The sequence below is a fragment of the Eleutherodactylus coqui genome, chromosome 2 (genome assembly GCF_035609145.1).
Source record: "Eleutherodactylus coqui strain aEleCoq1 chromosome 2, aEleCoq1.hap1, whole genome shotgun sequence".
NCBI classification, from domain to species: Eukaryota; Metazoa; Chordata; class Amphibia; order Anura; family Eleutherodactylidae; genus Eleutherodactylus; species Eleutherodactylus coqui.
In genome coordinates this window covers 114,717,263-114,737,234 of record NC_089838.1, presented here as the reverse complement: position 1 = coordinate 114,737,234, position 19,972 = coordinate 114,717,263, and the positions used below count along the sequence as shown (strand labels likewise).

The 19,972-nt window shown below is 43.1% G+C and overlaps 1 protein-coding gene across 1 annotated transcript in view; it reads left to right on the top strand.

Moving 5' to 3' along the window:
- CCDC87 (coiled-coil domain containing 87) overlaps window positions 1–19,882 on the top strand; it is a 71,454-nt gene extending 51,572 nt beyond the window's left edge. The window contains exons 15-21 of the mRNA XM_066591387.1: window positions 4,538–4,641; window positions 8,062–8,177; window positions 10,979–11,022; window positions 12,657–12,794; window positions 13,326–13,440; window positions 14,602–14,744; window positions 19,665–19,882. Coding sequence (XP_066447484.1) covers window positions 4,538–4,641; window positions 8,062–8,177; window positions 10,979–11,022; window positions 12,657–12,794; window positions 13,326–13,440; window positions 14,602–14,744; window positions 19,665–19,823 — 819 coding nt within the window. The 3' untranslated portion in view covers window positions 19,824–19,882. The remainder of the gene's footprint in view (window positions 1–4,537; window positions 4,642–8,061; window positions 8,178–10,978; window positions 11,023–12,656; window positions 12,795–13,325; window positions 13,441–14,601; window positions 14,745–19,664) is intronic.
- Window positions 19,883–19,972: the final 90 nt, after the last annotated feature.

Here is a 19,972-nt window from a genome sequence, read left to right as displayed (position 1 = left end):
TGCTGACGCTTGCCCACCGCTGTGCTGCCACGCCGCGCGACACCGACTGCTGGCGACGTCCTGCTGCTGCTGACACATCTAGATTGCGAGACAGAGGTTGAGGAGGAGGAGGAGGAGGAGGAGGAGGAGGAGGGTGCTTTAGTGGAAGAAGCATACACCGCCGCAGATACCACCACCGAGCTGGGGCCCGCAATTCTGGGGGTGGGTAGGACGTGAGCGGTCCCAGGCTCTGACTCTGTCCCAGCCTCCACTAAATTCACCCAATGTGCCGTCAGGGAGATGTAGTGGCCCTGCCCACCTGTGCTTGTCCACGTGTCCGTAGTTAAGTGGACCTTGCCACTAACCGCATTGGTGAGGGCGCGTACAATGTTGCGGGAGACGTGGTCGTGCAGGGCTGGGACGGCACATCGGGAAAAGTAGTGGCGACTGGGAACTGAGTAGCGCGGGGCCGCCGCTGCCATCATAGCTTTGAAGGACTCCGTTTCCACAACCCTATACGGCAGCATCTCAAGGCTGATAAATTTGGCTATGTGGACGGTTAACGATTGAGCGTGCGGGTGCGTGGTGGCGTACTTGCGCTTGCGCTCCAACACTTGCGCTAGCGACGGCTGGACTGTGCGGTGCGAGACATTGCTGGATGGGGCCGAGGACAGCGGAGGTGAGGGTGTGGGTGCAGGCCATGAGACGGTTGTGCCTGTGTCCTGACAGGGAGGTTGGATCTCAGTGGCAGGTTGGGGCACAGGGGGAGAGGCAGCGGTGCAAACCGGAGGCGGTGAACGGCCTTCGTCCCACCTTGTGGGGTGCTTGGCCATCATATGTCTGCGCATGCTGGTGGTGGTGAGGCTGTTGGTGGTGGCTCCCCGGCTGATCTTGGCGCGACAAAGGTTGCACACCACTGTTCGTCGGTCGTCAGGCGTCTCTGTGAAAAACTGCCAGACCTTAGAGCACCTCGGCCTCTGCAAGGTGGCATGGCGCGAGGGTGTGCTTTGGGAAACACTTGGTGGATTATTCGGTCTGGCCCTGCCTCTACCCCTGGCCACCGCACTGCCTCTTGCAACCTGCCCTGCTGATGCCCTTGCCTCCCCCTCTGAAGACCTGTCCTGAGTAGGCGTTGCACACCAGGTGGGGTCAGTCACCTCATCGTCCTGCTGCTCTTCCTCCGAATCCTCTGTGCGCTGCTCCCTTGGACTTACTGCCCTTACTACTACCTCACTGCAAGACAACTGTGTCTCATCGTCATCGTCCTCCTCACCCACAGAAACTTCTTGAGACAGTTGGCGGAAGTCCCCAGCCTCTTCCCCCGGACCCCGGGAACTTTCGAATGGTTGGGCATCAGTGACGATAAACTCCTCTGGTGGGAGAGGAACCACTGCTGCCCAATCTAAGCAGGGGCCCGAGAACAGTTCCTGGGAGTGTTCCCGCTCCTGAGCAGGTGTCATTGTAGTGGAGTGAGGAGGCTGGGAGGAAGGAGGAGCAGCAGACAGAGGATTCGGATTTGCAGCAGTGGACGGCGCAGAACTGTGGCTGGACAATAGGTTGCTCGAAGCACTTTCTGCCATCCAGGACAGGACCTGCTCACACTGCTCATTTTCTAATAAAGGTCTCCCGCGTGGACCCATTAATTGGGCGATGAATGTGGGGACGCCAGAAACGTGCCTCTCTCCTAATCGCGCAGCAGTCGGCTGCGACACACCTGGATCAGGAGCTCGGCCTGTGCCCACACCCTCACTTGGGCCTACGCGTCCACGTCCACGTCCTCTAGGCTTACCCCTACCCCTCAGCATGCTGTATTACCAGTGATTTGATTTCCCAGGCAGGAAATAAATTGGCGCAAGCCTGCAGGCCAAATATAATGTTTTCGCTTTTTTGCAAAGGGAAAGACCCACTGCGTATATTCAATGAACAATAACTTTTAGAACTGTAGTGTGGCCCTAAAAAAGTGACACACAACTTTAGTGTAGCAGAGTTATTAACTCTAGCAGAGCAGGTATTTGCCAGTCAGGAAAGACAAAGGCTCAAGCCTGCAGTAAACCGTAGCTGGTTGCGTCTGATTTTTGTACGTTGTCCACGCAGCACACACGTACACGGAGACCTTAGGACTGACACAGGCAGGCCAAATATAATTTATTTTCCTTTATTGCAAAGGGAAGGACCCACTGCGTATATTCAATGAACAATAACTTTTAGAACTGTAGTGTGGCCCTGAAAAAGTGACCCACAACTTTAGTGTAGCAGAGTTATTAACTCTAGCAGAGCAGGTATTTGCCAGTCAGGAAAGACAAAGGCGCAAGCCTGCAGTAAACCGTAGCTGGTTGCGTCTGATTTTTGTACGTTGTCCACGCAGCACACACGTACACGGAGACCTTAGGACTGACACAGGCAGGCCAAATATAATTTCTTTTCCTTTATTGCAAAGGGAAGGACCCACTGCGTATATTCAATGAACAATAACTTTTAGAACTGTAGTGTGGCCCTGAAAAAGTGACACACAACTTTAGTGTAGCAGAGTTATTAACTCTAGCAGAGCAGGTATTTGCCAGTCAGGAAAGACAATGGCGCAAGGCTGCACTCAACCGTAGCTGGTTGCGTCTGATTTTTGTACGTTGTCCACGCAGCACACACGTACACGGAGACCTTAGGACTGACACAGGCAGGCCAAATATAATTTCTTTTCCTTTTTTGCAAAGGGAAGCACCCACTGCGTATATTCAATGAACAATAACTGTGTTGTGGCCCTGCCTACACAATTCTGTCCCTGTAGTATCAATGGAGGGTGCAATGCTCTGCACAGACGATTTTTAGAAAAAAAAAAAAATGCAACACTGCAAACAGCAGCCAGCACAGTACTGCACACGCTTAAATTTGGCCCTAGAAAGGACCGTTGAGGTTCTTGAAGGCTACACTCACTCCTAACACTCTCCCTACCTATACACCACTTCTGTCCCTAATACCGGGTGCAATGCTCTGCACTGCCGATTTTGAGGAAAAAAAAAAAAAAACACTGCTAGCAGCAGTACTGCACACAGGTAGATGTGGCCCTGAGAAGGACCGTTGGGGTTCTTGAAGCCTACACTGACTCCTAACGCTCTCCCTACAGCAGCACCAGCAGCAGCACTTTCCCTCAGCTAAGTCACAAGGCATGTGTGGCGAGCCGCGGGAGGGGCCGACTTTTATACTCGGGTGACATCAGATCCCCCCAGCCACTCACAGCAGGGGGGTGGTATAGGGCTTGAACATCACAGGGGGAAGTTGTAATGCCTTCCCTGTCTTTCAATTGGCCAGAAAAGCGCGCTAACGTCTCAGAGAGGAAACTGAAAGTAACCAGAACACCGCGTGGTGCTCGTTACGTGTAACGAGCATCCCGAACACCCTAATATTCGTACGAATATCAAGCTCGGACGAGTACGTTCGCTCATCTCTAATAGTTATGGATCGATTTATCTATATATATACATAGAGAGAGAGAGATACAATGGTTCAGCTCTAGTAAGCTCTTAATAGTGCAGTCACCATATAATAGTCAGATACCAGTTCTACACAATGATAGTGATTAAAGTACAGTTTCCTCCAGTGATCACACTTGACATCATCTGTGATTAGTGTCATCCACTTCCTCTTTTCTTCTCCATTCGGTCCAGACACCCATGAAGATTTCCCATATCTACAACTCATCTCTGTACACTTTCCATCTTGCCACTATCCAAATGTCCCTTTACCGTGTCTTCCATAGTAAAAGTGCCCCATTTTGTGCCCCACAAGATAATAGTGCTCACACACAGTAATAATAAACACATATTGACCACCACAAGAAATAATGCCTGCTTTGTACTCTCACACTGTAATAACACTTCTTAATACTAGAGACCCCCATGTTCCCCTTTTAGGTAATGCAGCCCTTCACCACTATAAATAGACCCCCCATGACTTTATAGTGTAATAGAACCCGCCCCCGTGTCCTTCTTCCCTAAAAAAAAAACCTAAATGTCTCCTCTGTGCCCTCCGTCCGGCCGAACAATTAGTGCACAGTAACATCTGTTTCACACACAGCAGTGCTGCACGCACTGAAACGCTGCTTGTTGCTCAACTCCTCCGGCTGCAGCACTACACATGTGCTGCCCATTGTTCGGTTCGGTAAGAGGGTAGCACGACTCCTCCTCCCTTTTCCTGTTCACTTTGTCACATCAGGAGAATGAGGAGGAGTCGTGCTACGCTCTCACCGATCCGAGCGACACACAGCACATGAGAATGTGTAGTTCTGTAGTCGGAGGAGTTGAGCGACAAGCATTGTGTGAGTAAGTGTAACAGTGTGTGAAACAGATATAACTGTGCACTAATTGTTCGGCTGGTAAATTACGCGCAAAACCATGTGGATTGTAGTGCGTAATTTACTGTGGTTTTCAGTGCGTCCTGCAGCGTAATTCCATCTCGTGTAAGAGGCACCATATACTATTGTACAAGCTCATCAGAAAAACAATAGTTTGTCGATGGAGTATCGGCTCCTGTATTTTAAGAATGGTCCTTTGTGCTCCATTTTCAGGATCTGGATTACTTGAAGGTTATATACCATCTATATAACAGTGATTCCGAGGATGAAGAACAGGCAAATATTGCAGCAAAGTTAAAGAGGGAAGAACAGAAAAGGTTTGAAATATTTGAATGTCAGGTGTTAATAATGTCACTGAGAAAACCTTATCACCATTACTGAAAAGGGTTCTACTAAATATTATTAGGAATATTGTAGCCATTTCAGCATTTTGCGGCATAAAACTGTTCTAGAATCAACCTGTCAGAACTGTTAGAGTTAAATGATACATTTATAGTCGGAGTGTACTGGATACTGTTTTAGAATTTAGTTAAATGTATGAGCAGTATACAAAGAGCTCCTTAGCTCCCTCTAGAGGAAGTTGTAGACAGACAGAATTTTATTATTTAGAGTACCTTCAAGAAGTTTGGAAACACACCTTAGAATGTTTAATTGGGAATCAATAATCAGAAATCTCGCTGCTTTGCAACATATGTGTTTATTGACTGGAAAAAAACAGCTCAATTTCCCAACTGACTCTTGGAATCTGGAAATGACTTCAAATTTTGGCCCCCTTAAAATGTCCAGGCTTTGCCTGTATATCCCACTTCCATAATCTCAGCATGAAGTGGATCAGCTTTAAACACTCCCAGTTGGCGTACGTTCCCATCCTTGGTGGAAAACCTCCCGGAGATTTTTCTGACTATTTATTTACTGTTTAAACTTTTCAGGACCAGAGTTTTTTCATTTTTATATGTTCGATTTTTTTTGTCTCCACCTCCCTTTTAAAGTTTTCCTTTGACATTGCTTGTTTTTTGTCGGCCAAGTTGTTTTTTTTATTATTACTATTTAATATACCATATGATGTACAGAAAAACCTTTAAACATTTTTAAGTAGGGAGAAAATAAAAAAATTACAATTGTGCCATTTTTGGGGGGGTTTGTTTTTACAACGTTCACAGCGCAGTAAAAATTACATATGAACTTTGTTCTAAGGATCAGTAAAATGACAATGATATCAAATTTATATCGTTTTTTAAAAGGTTTTTAGATTTGTAAAAAGTAATGTCATTTTTTTCTTAACCAAAAATTGCTTTGCATCACCATATTCTGAGAACTGTAACTTTTTACATTTTTAGTCGATTGGGCTATGTGAGGGCTTGTTTCTTGCAGGCTGAGCTTTTGTTTTTACTCGTATTATTTTGGGAAATACATGTCCTTTTAATCACTTTTTAATTCAAATTTTTTGGGAGCCAGGATAGAAAAACAATCGCAGTTCTGGCATATCATCTTCTTATTTACTGCTTTTACTAACTGGGATAAATATTGTCATAATTTAATAGCTCTGATTTTTATGTACATGGCGATACCAAATATACTCTATGTCGGTTTTTAAATTGTACTAATTTTTTATGGGAAAAACGGGAAAATGTGTTTTTTTTTTAAATTTATACGTAGATGTTTTACGAGTTCGTTTGTTTACTAGTGCTGTCTGTTTATACAGGTAGAAATATTATCCCTAATTGTGATCACATATCATTCAGTCATTCCCAGCCACTGTACCAGTGAAAGTGAATGACTAAACGATCGCTATTCATACGCAACGACGTGCGAATGCCTGAACGATTATTATGCCTGCATAAAATTAGCAAAAAAGGTTTGGTACCGTGTTAACCAGTAGAGCAAAATGTGATTGTTGTTCTGTTACTGAGAACTATCACATTAAAATGAACGACAAACGAGAAGCCAACAATTTCTGGTTCGTCATTCGATCATTAGACTTGTTTGCACTGAACAATTATCGTCCAAATTCGCACGATTCAATAATTTTTATTTAAGTTAATCGTTCCAGGTAAAGGGCCCTTAGCATGATTATGGGCTCTATAGTTCTTTCAGCTGCTGTTAGCCATTGGTCATTACAATACTGAGAACTCTCCCGGTGATGATTGAGAGCAGGGTGCTCCAAGATCATTCTCCAATGTGATCTTTCACAAATCAGAAAATCATATTGTCTGGATTCACCATTAAAAGATATCTGAGATAGGATGTAACTTAAGGTCTCAGAAAATACACTAGATATTTGTATAATTGCCTCATTGAGGAATTAAAGTATTATTCGTATGAAATATTTAGAAAAAAAACCCAAAACTGTTTCCAGGCTACTTTGTGATTTGGTAGATCATTATAATAGATTTATTATATCTTGTAACATATGTTTTTGCTACAGAGGTACAAGATGTACTGTTTAAATTCAAGGAAGGTGAATGAACGGGGGCATACTTACATCGCGACAACTCATTTAGGGCTCCTTCACACTGGCGAGCGCGATATAGCTGTGAGAAAATTGTGGCAATGTCACATTTTTGTTAATGTGATATTGGATCGTCAGTGATGCTTTTTCCAGGAAAATCATTGTGCCTCGCATTGCAGCGGCCTGCATTTTTCTCATGCAATAGACAACAGGTGTTCCTAATGTTAAAAATGCATTTGTTTTTATATTTCCCTTTCTGTGATACTTCTAATAAGGTAAGTTCACACGTGGCACATTTGCGGTGGACTTTCCAAAGCCAAGAAAATCTGCAGAAGATTTTGCTTCTTCAGTAGAATGGGTAAAATCTGCTATGGATCCACACCAAATGATGTAGATTTCGGTGCAATTTGCTGTTTTTCCACAGTGGAAAATCTGCAGCAAATTGGCCATGTGTGAACGCACACTTATGACCATTCTCTGCTCTGTTGAGTGACAAATGGCAAGTGGTTCCCCAATCCTCTGATCAGAATCTTGGCAGCAAATTTAATGGTCTTGCTTGAACCCACTAGTGCAACAAAAACATATGTAATAAAAAAAACTGCAACACGCAGTAATGATGGAAGTCAATCCATGGATTGCGATTTGTTCATTCCAAGCTCCCGCTCACAGACAGATCCTTTATAGGGGGACAGTTCACCATTGTTTCATAAAAGTCATATACAGGTAAATTGCTGGGTTGAAGTGACAACAACAGATTATTGTTACAACTTACTTTAAAACTTCCGGTTTTAGGAGAAGAAAGAAATATCTGTATAAAGGGACTATGGATAATATGTGATACCCCAGAATCTTTTTTTCTCACGCATTGTCTTTTACAGACTCTAGACAAATCGTTGATTGTCGACTACTGGGATTCTGATTTGTAATGCTTAGCTTTCAAAAGCAGATTGATTTTCCCTGCTGGAGTAATATTATTTATACCACCAAGTCTTTACTTATCAGATGGGAACACTTTATCAGCAGCAGCTGAGAGGTTTTTATTTTTTTAATTCATCCACAGGGCTGAGATTGTTCAGAACATTTGTACTTTGTGTTAATTAAAACCCCTGTGGAACAAGGGAAAGCTTTTAGATTGTAGCATTCTCATTGTTTTCTCTTCTGCATTCCTCTTGCCAAATTAATTTGTCAGATACAGTGGGGGTTCATAACAGGGCTGCATTTATTTTATTCATAGTAAAATCATTGTGTTCTTGGTGCTAATAACAGATATTCAACATATTTTATGCAGGCAACGTGACAAAAAGATTGCTGATCTTAGAGAACAGAAGCAATGCTACGTTCCTGGCATGTGGAATATTAACAGTGTCATGCTTGGGGGTCTTGGATCAGAACCACCTTTACAGGGTATTCACTTATTTTAATTACAATCTAGCTTTGAATTAACAATGTTAACTTCCATTGCTTATATATAAGGGCTGTCTGGCACCAGCTGTCTGGCAAATGTTAGCCTGGGGAACAAGTACAGAAAATTGTCCCATGAGTAGCGGCTTGTCCTTAAAGATAACTTGTCACCTCCAGACAGAACCATAAATTAAGCTATAGTGCTGCTCGGAGAGGTGAAGGGTATCTGGGTGATGTATTTTTTTATACTCAGCCGCTCCCTGGTTCCTGTGCTGATCGTGTGCTGCTCGGAAATTGGACTCTTTTCAGATTGCCATGTACACACTGTCCTGTAGACTAGTATGGACGAGCGCCTGCATGGCAATCTGAAAAGAGTAAAATTTCCGTGCAGCATACGATCTTCAGAGGTTGACAGTGCAGGAACCAGGGAGTGGGTGAGTATAAAAAAATGCATCACCCAGCTCCCTGTCACCTTCCCTAACAGTATCATAACTTAGTTTATGGTGCCAAAGGGAGATGACAGGTTACAGCGTGGGGCCGTCCCTATTGGGACGATCACCCCACATGCTGTCAGGATTCATGTGGAAGTTGTTGTCAGGACTCAAACTGGGATCCTCCTGTACTACAAGCAGTAGTCCTTCTTATTGAGCCATATTTTGCATACCTGTTGCCTTGTTCCCAGATCCTGTTAACCAACCCCTTGTCCTAGCTCCGCCCAGTTCTTGATTAGACTTCCTATAAAGGCCTGGCCCTGTCACTGCATCACTGCATTTAATAATCTGCTTCACAGCATGGTTTAATACAGCTCCACATTGCCTGCTTCTCTGCTATGTCTGCAAGACCTCCTCATATTGACTACTGGCTTCCTCTGACTACATTACTCGCTTCATCCCTTTGTACTGCAAACTGAGACCTCCTGTTGATGACTTCTGGCTTCTTCTCTGACTACATTACCAACCTCATTCCTTTGTACTGTGAACCAAGACCTCACGGTGATGACTTCTGGCTTCCTCTCTGACTATGTTACCCGCCTCATCCATTTGTTCTGCAACCGAGATTTCCCGATAATGACCCCTGCCTATTCTGACTACTGACTTGCATGGCTACTACACCTACAGCTCCTATCCAGCAGCGGTCACACGTTACAATTGTTTTGTGAGAGTAGGGATCCACAAGATAACAAGAACTGTCGTGGACTTAAGTGTCTTGGCCGAAATACGAACTAATACCTCGTACCATATCTATTCCATCTGGTTATGCGTGCAGGTATTCTAGGTGAGTGTTTGGGGCATTTGTCAGTCATTGTGTTTGTCTTTCCGTAAGTCCCTTTTACAGTTCACTATCTCTTGGCGTTCAATGTGTGCATTTGCGCAGTATTTCAGGTTATGGAACTAGTGCGCCTGGTCTGGATGTAACCGTAATTATAACCTCCTCTGCAGGCCCCCACAAAGTAATTTTGCCTCCATATAGTAAATCTGCTCCCCCACAAAGAATTTGTGTGTCTCCTCTGTGCTCCATCCCAGCACCAACAGGCGACTTTGAACGAATTTAAGCGATAATCATTACATGTAAATGCACAAAAACTGCTCACTTTCAGTCAGCTTAAAAACATAGCTGGATCACAGGCTTGAAGAAAAACTTCAGCAGCATGCAGGGTTGCAAATCCATAGAATAATTTATTCTCTCATCCCATACAAAATGGCGATGTTTCGGCCTGTTGGCCTTTCTCAAGCTTGAGAAAGGCCAACAGGCCGAAACGCCGCCATTTTGTATGAGAAAGGCCAACAGGCCGAAACGTCGCCATCTTGTATATGATGGGAGAATAAATTATTCTATGGATTTGCACCCCTGCATGCTGCCAAAGTTTTTCTTCATATCTGTGGACAATTTTGGGAGTATGGATTCGGTCTCCTGTGTTCTTTGGCTACTGCATGATTGAGCCCAACCCAAGTTGGGATTTATATTAGTGCTGCTGACGCAACCTTTTATGTTTTATCTGGATCACAGGCTGGTCGTTCTGTGTAAATTCACCTCGCTCGGCAATTCACATAAAAGCCGTTGAGAAGCCTGCAATCCAGTGGTGAAATCTGTCAGTGTAAATGCTCTGCACGAGTGCAGACGACCTTAGCGGTGACATCAGCACTCCTACAGTTGTTTACCCAACTGTCGGTCTGTGTAAACGGGTCATTAGTGGAGAGGGAAATGGGAACTGGCAGTGGCTCCTTCTCCTGGTCTGGATAGCAGTTGGTCTGGACAGCTAGTGTCCGAGGTCCAGATTTGGACACTGGTCTGCCTGTTGAGTGCCTCTGGTTTAGGTGATAAGGACAGTTGTGATTAGCAGATCTAGAACTAGTCATTTACAGAATTAATTATTTGTTTTCTAATTAGCACTGTTGAAAATTAGATGAAGGCTGCTCTCACAAAAGTTAGCAAAACGCAATGTTTTACCGTGATTTTGAGCAGTGTTTTTGAATGCATTGTACAGCGTCTGACAGCATTTTTAACGCACCCATTCATTGTAATGGGTGATGAGGTGCATTAAAAAGTGCTTAAACACATAAAAATATAGCAGCCAGCTCTCAAAAATCGTGGTATTAGTAACGCTGCATTTGAGCGCTAGTCTGCAAAGCCCCATTGAAATCAATAGAGGCGTTGTACAGCATTTAGCACGGCGTTTGAAATGCCGCACTGAATGCTGTCAAAAGCAGTGAGTGTGAGAGCGGCCTTACTTTTCTTTCCAGTCATTTTTATCAGCCGATCTTGTCATTCATCTTGGTATGTAAAGTGTATGCTTTGTCTTGCAGATGTGGAATATGACCTGAAGGAATCAAAAGATCCTCCAAATGAGGTAAATTTCGGGTGTTTTTTTTAACTGCAGCACGTATGTAAAAGTGTTCAAGCAATTTGTTTTAAACAGGACCCATCATTCTCATGCCAGTGAGCTCAGCTGTATAAGGGTGCATTTAAACGGCAAGAAGATCGCTCAAAATTCGCTCAAACTGCAGCTTAAGTGACAGTTTTGTCCGATCACTTTGAATAAGCTCTTAAGTAGCTAATTAGCTACTTAAGAGCTTATTAGTGTGTAACTGAAAGCTCCCGCTGTTTGCAGAAGACAAGCAGGAGCGCTGTCTGCTACAAACAGCTGCTTTGTTCTCGGAGCTTTCAGCTGGTATCCTGCTGAGCTGATGGCACTAAGAGCTGCTTTGTTTTTGGAGCTATCACTGAGAGCTCCAGGCAGGATACCAGCTGAAAGAATGCTATCAGCTGGTATCCAGCTTAGAACGCAGCAAATAAAGATAAGTAAAAATATGCATACATTATCTAGTGCCATGTGCAGTTCTCAATGATGAGTACAAGAAAACTAAGGTATCTATTGGGTCAGTGTAAAGGCCCATTTAGACGGGGTGAATGTCGGGCAAATGTTGCCCGACACTCGTCCGCTCACATACTCTCTCCCGTGCTGCTGCACAGGAGCTAGTATCGCTGGCTCACAGCGGGGAGGCTGGAGGAGATTTCTTTCCTTGCTCTCCCCCGCCCCACTGCATTCACTTAACGTGCAGTACTGAACGGCCGCTGTGTTAAGTAAATGGGGAGTGGCCGGGGAGAGCAAGGAGAGGAATATCTTCTGCAGTCACTCTGCCCCCCTGCTGGCAGCTCTGTGAGCAAGCCAGCGATACTAGCTTCCATGCAACAGCACGGCAGCGAGTATGTGTGGGAACGATTGTTGGGCATCGTTGTCCGACATTCCCCCCGGATAAATGGGCCTTTAGTCACTATGTTGGTGTTTTGGTTTTTCTATGCATTGTGTTCTCAGACTCTGGTAGGAATAGTCTGGGTGTGTTACTGCTGGAGCTGTTCAACTGCTGCTCTGTGCTGTTCAAATGTTCTAGCAGTCTCCTTCTGGGAGTAAAGTGACGCTTCCAAAGTTTGGAGTCAGCCAATTTAGAGCAATCTCTTGCTGGAGGCAGGGATTTCAATCCCTGTCACTAGCAATAGATGCTTTGTTGGCGATGACAAGTGCCCGGCAGCCTGCCCAATGCTCCGGAGAACAGCGGCAGGGACCCAGACATCACCAGCCAGATGAGTATTGACTTTTTTTTTGGCATACTTGGCTGCGTTTTCAGCTGTGATGAAAAGGCAGCCAAAACGTTGTCAAAAATGCATGTCAACGCTGCTGAAACCGCAGCATTGAAAAATGCTGCGTTTCTGCAAACGCCTGTGTGAAGGAAGCCTAACAGCTGAACATTCTGAAAAGTCTCCAGAAAGAGTAGGCACACTTCTAGTTATTCATCATGGCTCACACTAACCTTGTGACCAAATACCAAACTATAGACCTCAATTACTTTGAATCCCATTCTACAGTTATAGGATTTCAGTAAAAGCCATACTCCTTTTTAATTTCTGTAATAAAAACATCTATATATTTTACCAAGTCTAACGACAGTTTTAATGCTTCCCCCTTTAATGTACATATGTGTTTAGGCAGAACCAGCACCTTGCCATGAAGATATACAGAAAAAAATGAATGCCATATGGGCTGCACTTCATGTTCCAGAAAGCCAGAGACTGGATATGGCAATTAGATATAGTTCCAATGACTACCGAGACAGACTTCAAGAGGTAATGTGTACATATTGTCAGTGTGCAACATAATGAAAACAGAATTTGGGTGTTAGTCCAGTTTCACAAGGCTGTAATAAGGGATGCAGTTTAGAGTCCATGATATTAGCTGTAACACTTTGATTCTGTGTGTTAATCCAGAACTGAACTTGAATTGCCATAGGCTATCATTTTATAACCTGCATGTATGTATACAACAAAAACATCAGCAATTAAATGGCTATTTCAAACTCTTTTCAGATTCTGTCCCTAGGAGTGAATTTTGTATGCAAGTAATCCCACTGCTATAAGCCTCAACATCAGTTGTTGTAGCTGGAGGTATCACAATGTATATTAAAGGGACGATAAAACATGATAACCATCCATAGATTTGACATGATATGCCAATATGAGACACTTATGGCATTTCTATAAAAAATACCAAAAATGTCGGATATTCGGATTGGAGACTTATATTTATGGAACCCCTATTCTAATGTAAGCTTTACTTAGAAATGAATATGCATATAAAATGTTTCCATTATTTCACAGGCTATAAAAATGTGGGAAAAGGCAATAACACTTATCAAGAGAAGAGAGAAGATCTTAGCTGAGTTAGAGATATTTGAGGGTGCTGCCTCTGACCCTAACAGATTCTTCCACAGAGGTAAGCTTCATGTAACATACCATATTAAGTGGTTAGTGAAAGATAAAGTGTTTTTTATGTTTCATTACCGCCACTATCTCCAAATACCAATGTTACTTTTACAGTGCGTTCTTGTTTCAAACAGCCTTGAAAGAATTCACATTGCATGGTTAGTTTTACAAAATACATAGTAATATAGGTATTCAATGATGTCATAGCTTCTGTTAATAACCTGTTTATGAAATATAATTGGGGCTATAGACATTTCTGGGACAGGTGCATGTGCAGTGATTCCAGCGATCTTATAACAGTCATTGTGCATGAGCATTTCCTAGGAGTATGGCGCACATGCGGTGTCAATAGATGTAAGGGCTGCTTGGCTCCAATAGAGCTGAAACAGCATATTCAAAGGGGGCACTCAGGCACCAGAGACTCAAAATGGGTCTCGTGGGTAAATCTGTGCCTAAAATAGTTGAATACTACTGGACAGCAAACTTAAGATGTATACTGTTATGGGCATCCCAAAAAGTATAGAATAAAATTGACTGAGATTAAAAAGCCTTTCCCTACCCAGGTTTTCTTTCTACTAGATTTGCAATGCGTCTGATATCCAAAATGATTTTTTTAATGCTCATAAACTATGACTCACTACCTGTTATATTTTCTTATCTACATATTTTAGCTCATTTTGATAGATGCAGGACTGAATATTGTACATATGATTGGCTAATTTTCACACCAATTGGTTAAGTTTCACATCTGCGTTGGAACCTCCAGCCGGAGGTTCCGTCACAGATCTGGCTGAAAATGCCAGAAGGAAAAGTGTGACAAGCAGCGCTTTTTCTTCCATCCAAAAGCCAGGCAGCTGCGCAGAAATCAGGTGGACCCCATTATAGTCAGTGGGGTCCGCCCAGAGCTGTTCAGTTCCGTCCAGAGACAGAACTGTTTGGCCGCAGGGATTCCCCTTTCCTACTTCCCGACTGGAGCAGGAAAGTGGAATCCTGCTGCAGATGTGAAACCATCCTTTGTTCACTCATTTGTCTTTTTCTTAAAAAATGTTTTATGGAATAACAAACTGTTGTAAAACACATAGTGGGGCACCACATATATCTGCTGAATATACTACAGGGAACCTTTCAATGATACCACAACATCTGTAAAACAGTATTGTTCTTTATTTAGGTTATGAAGGAACATCAATGGCAAGAATAGAAGAGTCTAAGAACAGGAAAAAGTTACACAAACAATTGGCACAAATAGAACCTGAAATATATAAAGTGTTGCACATTATAAAGAAGAAATTTAATGACACAGTCAGTTACAAGGTGAGTCTATGCATGTATTGCTAAACCATCCAAACACTATTTTATGTGTTTACCATAGAGCAATGGTTTGCAGCCTAGGTCCTCGTAACCCTGTTCCATGAATGGTAACAGCCGCCACTGTTACAGTATTATGTGTTTTGTGAATATATTCAATAGTTGTATTAATGATCGTGACATCAGAAATATAGCAAACCTTAAAGGGGTTGTCCCACGACAGCAAGTGGGGTTATGCACTTCTGTATGGCCATATTAATGCACTTTGTAATATACATCGTGCATTAAATATGAGCCATACAGAAGTTATACACTTACCCCCTCCGGTGTTGGCGTCCCCGTCTCCATGGCGACGACTGAAGCCTTCTTCTCTGGTCGCCGCAACAGTCAGCGCTTGCGCAGATAAGAATCCTCTGCTGGCTGTGTCCAGGCTCACGAGCGGCGTCCTGGCTCCTCCCTCTTCTCCGCGTCATCGTAGCCCCGCCTCCGTCACGTGGTGCCGATCAGCCAATGAGGTGGCTGTAATCGGCAGTGGAACGCAAGACTGGAGAAGAACATCCACGGTGCACCATGGGAGAAGACCCGCGGTGCACCGTGGGAGAAGACCAGCGGCGACATCTTTGAAAGAAGAAAAGAAGAATCTTCAAAGCTGCAGAACGGGGATGCAGGTAAGTGAAATTTAAAAAAAAATAAAAAATAACAGAGGGATTCTTTTTAACTGTGCACAATGTGGGGGTCTGTTGAAAAAAAAATGTTTGATTTCGGCGCGGGACAACCCCTTTAACCCTTGTATAGTACCAGTTTCAAAGTGCAGGATTGCAATGAACAAGGCTGGGGTGAAATAGACTGCATGGTACCACATGGGAGTTAAAGAGACTTGAATAAATGGAGAGTGCCAGTAAAGTTTAAAGGGATTTTGCCATTACAAAAAAAAGCCTTTATTTAACTTTTCCTCCCCAGGCAGCCTTCTTACCGCATCTTCTCCTGGCTCCTCCAGTCCCCCGGGTCACATCACCTCTAGCTGGCCAGATTCTTTTCTTCCTGTTATGTAGCGTACATTCTCAGCATTTTGCTTCCTGCAGGTCAGTGTATGCTACGCCACTAGTGATGTAGCGTTTACTGCCTAGCAGGGAATGCAGAATCCTCATCAGCCTGCTTTAGCATGCAGTCTCGCTGCTAGTGTTCATATAGTATATGAACAGTCGCAGCGAAACACCGCATATGAACAGTCGCAGCAATTGCCTGTGCCTATGTGCTAAAGCAGGCTGACGAGGATTCAGCATTCCCTGCTGGGGAGTGAACTGAGCTGCAGGAAGAAGAATGCCGAGAATGGACGCTTCATCACCGGAAATGCAAGAATCTGCTTGTTTGAGGTGACATGACCCTGGGAACAGGAGGAGCCAGGAGAAGATCAGGGAGACGTTATGGTAAAAAGACTGCCTGGGGAGGAATAGGTAAGTAGAGGATTTTTTTTCTAATGACAGAACCCCTTTAAGGTTTCACATTTACTGAGAAATCTAAACAGAAAACCCAAAACAGAAAATCTTACAATTTACATAAAATGGGAAAGGAGGTAGAAAGGTAAGCAGAGAAAAAGCTAGATGCAGAAATCACTATAGAAAAACAAGCAAAGTGAAATTATGATGTCCTTCTCATGGTGTTTGCAATGAGACCAAAGCTTGTTGGCCAGAAGTCTCAGTAATGACTTCCATTTTTTGCCCTTGTGCTTTAAAGCTATGTGCTTCCATGGTTACAGTTTACATACAACCCCTGCATGTACCCTGTATCCTAATCACAGGGATGGAAAAAGTCTATAGAACTAAAGCTAAGCCCTTTTCACAGTAACAGACTAAAATATAAATGCTTTATTAGGGATATATTAAAAGACATAAATGGGCTAACACACAAACAAAAAAATATAAACCAGAAAAGTCCGTAACTTTTTGGTATACTACTGGCCTCCACTCAAAAACCGGATATGTGTGTGGGGCCAGATAACAGATCAGTGCTACAAGCAAGTAGTAGAAAGAGCTTAGTCACTTCCTACAGAAGATAGTTGTTATGCCCATGCATCAAACGGTCACAAAGCACCAAAGATAAATAAATAAATAAATAAAGAGGTAAAGCCTGTGGCTCACCATCAGAGCCACAGTCTTTACCTCTTTATTTATTTATCTTTGGTGCTTTGTGACCGTTTGATGCATGGGCATAACAACTATCTTCTGTAGGAAGGAATAGATCAGAGAAACCTGCTGCTACTCTATACCTGGTAGCATGCAGGAAGGCTCTTTACACTACTTGAAACTAAGTCTATATTTTCAGCTTAGGTCTGAAGTTTAGTCTGGTTATAGAGGTGGCCACACTTATATGGTGACCATTTTTCTATATACCTAACATCCTCATCTGATTTTCGTTATATCATCAAGATGAGACAGTCCTTGATGAGCCTGGGCTATTATTGAAACTGCCAAGCTGATGCTGCATCCAGATTTACAGCTTTATAGCTCTCTGTTACTCAGGGAGCCTATACTCTGGCTGCAGTTTCCATAATATACTGAGCCAATACCTCTCAGACTTCCTACTTACAAACCCCCATTAGCTAAGATTGAGCAGAGAGACCATACTCTGCATATTAATGCTGGGAGTATACCTGTATCTCTTTAGTTGGTGCCTAACATGCAATTTTGCTTCTATGCATCTGACATACTGAAAAATCACACAGATTGTCTCTAAGTCACTGCACCACTTATATTATCTGACTTCATCTTAAATATCTTTGGTTAATTCATTACTACAAACAGTGCTATACGAATGCCTGTCGAATTCATCTGATCTCCTGATGAACCACAATTTTTCTTGTGGGGAAACGCGTCGAGCACAGTTCATTTGAGCACAGTTCATTTAAACACTCCGATTGTGAGTGTCCGATTGTGAAAAATCCTTATTATAGGAAAACTTTTTCTCTTTGCCCGTGATTGATGTTAAAGAGTTTGAGATATTGACACGTCCCTATGTTGGATACTGTCTAAGACAGCAATCACTCTGGTAGATCATTACAGCACTTCAATACCAAGTTAGAGGAGCATCATACCTCCAAATCTTGATGCTGTATGATCTTTACCAGTTTAGGAAGTGACTAAGCTCTTCCTACTACTTGCTTGTAGCACTGATCTGTTATCTGGCCCCACACACATATCCGGTTTTTGAGTGGAGGCCAGTAGTATACCAAAAAGTTACGGACTTTTCTGGTTTATATTTTTTTGTTTGTGTGTTAGCCCATTTATGTCTTTTAATATATCCCTAATAAAGCATTTATATTTTACCCTGTATCCTAAAAATAAGCCCTACCCCGATTTTTCAGGATTTTGGGGGAGGCTTGTAATATAAGACCTACCCCAAAATTAAGCCCTAGTTGCATTACATCAAAAAAAGGAAAAAAGGAATACACTACCTAGCAAGTACGGTTCAGGTTGCTCCCGCTGCTCTCTGGAGCTACGACGCGCTTCTTGTAGTCCTCGGCTGCTCACAGAAAATCACTTCCTGGTTACGGGATTTATAAATTCCACCTCCAGGAAGCAATATCTGTGATTGGCTGAGCAGTGCTAGTGAACCAATCAATGCAGCGCTCGATGAACCAATGCGATCGCTGTGATTGGTTCGTCGACCGCTGCTCAGCCAATCAATGCAGCGCTCAATAAACAAATCACAGTCATTGGGTTGTGGAGGCGAAAATAAAACCTAACGCCTCTTTTGGGGCAAAAATTAATATAAGACAGGGTCTTATTTTCAGGGAAACACGGCAGTCCAACCCCTGTGCTTATCTTCTACTCTTGTCCCTCTTCTACTATTTGTAATAGGAGTAATAATAGGAGACAGAAGATTGCAGTCTGTATTTGGACACATGGGTTTTTTATCACAATCTCTTGTAATTATAGCAATATGCATTACATAGATATATTTGCGTAAAAGCATAAAAGGTAAGATCACATAAATGCTTTGTATCTGCATATATGCATAAGAAACAAATATAACATATTAACAGAGAAAACAAAAAAAAAGGGAAGGAAGGAACAAAAAAAGGGAAGGAAGGACATAAGCTTCTGTTATAGGACTTGAAAAGTGCCAGAAAACAACATGTAACAAATGTAAAAAAGCAAAACCATCAAAAATGCTTGCAGAAAAGGCTAGAAATTTTTTGCTGTTTTTTCTTTACATCACTTAAACAATGATGAAAAAAACTGTGTGGTGTAGCCCTGAGGGGTGTGTCAGAGGAGTGATTTTCTTTCTTTTTTTTAAAAGCGCATAAATAGGCACCCCCCCCCCCCCCCCAAAAAAAAAAATCGCCAGTCGCATGTCTGCAAATAATGTGAACAGGCAAAGACCTGAGCTTCATGTGCCTGAACAATGCAGCTGCTCCAGGAGAGAGAGAGAAAAAAACCCTGCAGGGCTTCGGGATTTCCCACAGCAGGGAGAGAGAACTGGCCTATGGGGGCTTTCCCCATAGTAGGGAGAGATGGGGCTGGGCTATGGGTTAATCCCCCATTGCTTCACTTTCTCTCCCCTGCTATGAGGAAATCCCCTATAGGTATGGGACATTTAAAATGTGCTTCTGGGCAGCATAAATGCCGTGCTGTAAGCAGCTGGGAATCTATTCCCTGCACAGGAGTTTCCATTCACTCCTGCTCCCATAGGAGTGAATGGAAACTTCTGCACGGGGTGCAGCAGAGACCTGCGTTTTGGCATTGTAGCCACGCATGTCCTATCTTTGTTAGCGCACCTACATTCTCTCATGTGACGCTTCTATAGGAACCCATTGGTTCTTTTAGAAGCGCTCGTCTGACCGGGCTCTGAAGCAGTTATGAAGTTCTTACAGACCTTTAAAGAATTCCTTTTGCATTCACATCTTAATGTTTTTGTGTATTACAGGGTAGACCGTATGCTGACAAAATGAAGTGGGACAAAACAGAAATGCTTTATTGGCTGCAACAAGAAAGACGCAAAACCTTAATGGAAGCCAATCTTAAGGAAAAAGCTGGTGTGAAACTAGAACCTATAAACGGAGAAACAATGAAAGTATTAGATTAAAATGAGTGAGAAATAAATGGGATGGATGTAACTACTGAAAATACATGTAAATAAACCAAACTACCGTCTACTAATGTGTTAATATCATGCACATATACCATGCTGATAGGGGGGGGGGTAGAACCATAACAATTGTCAGGACCAGGGGC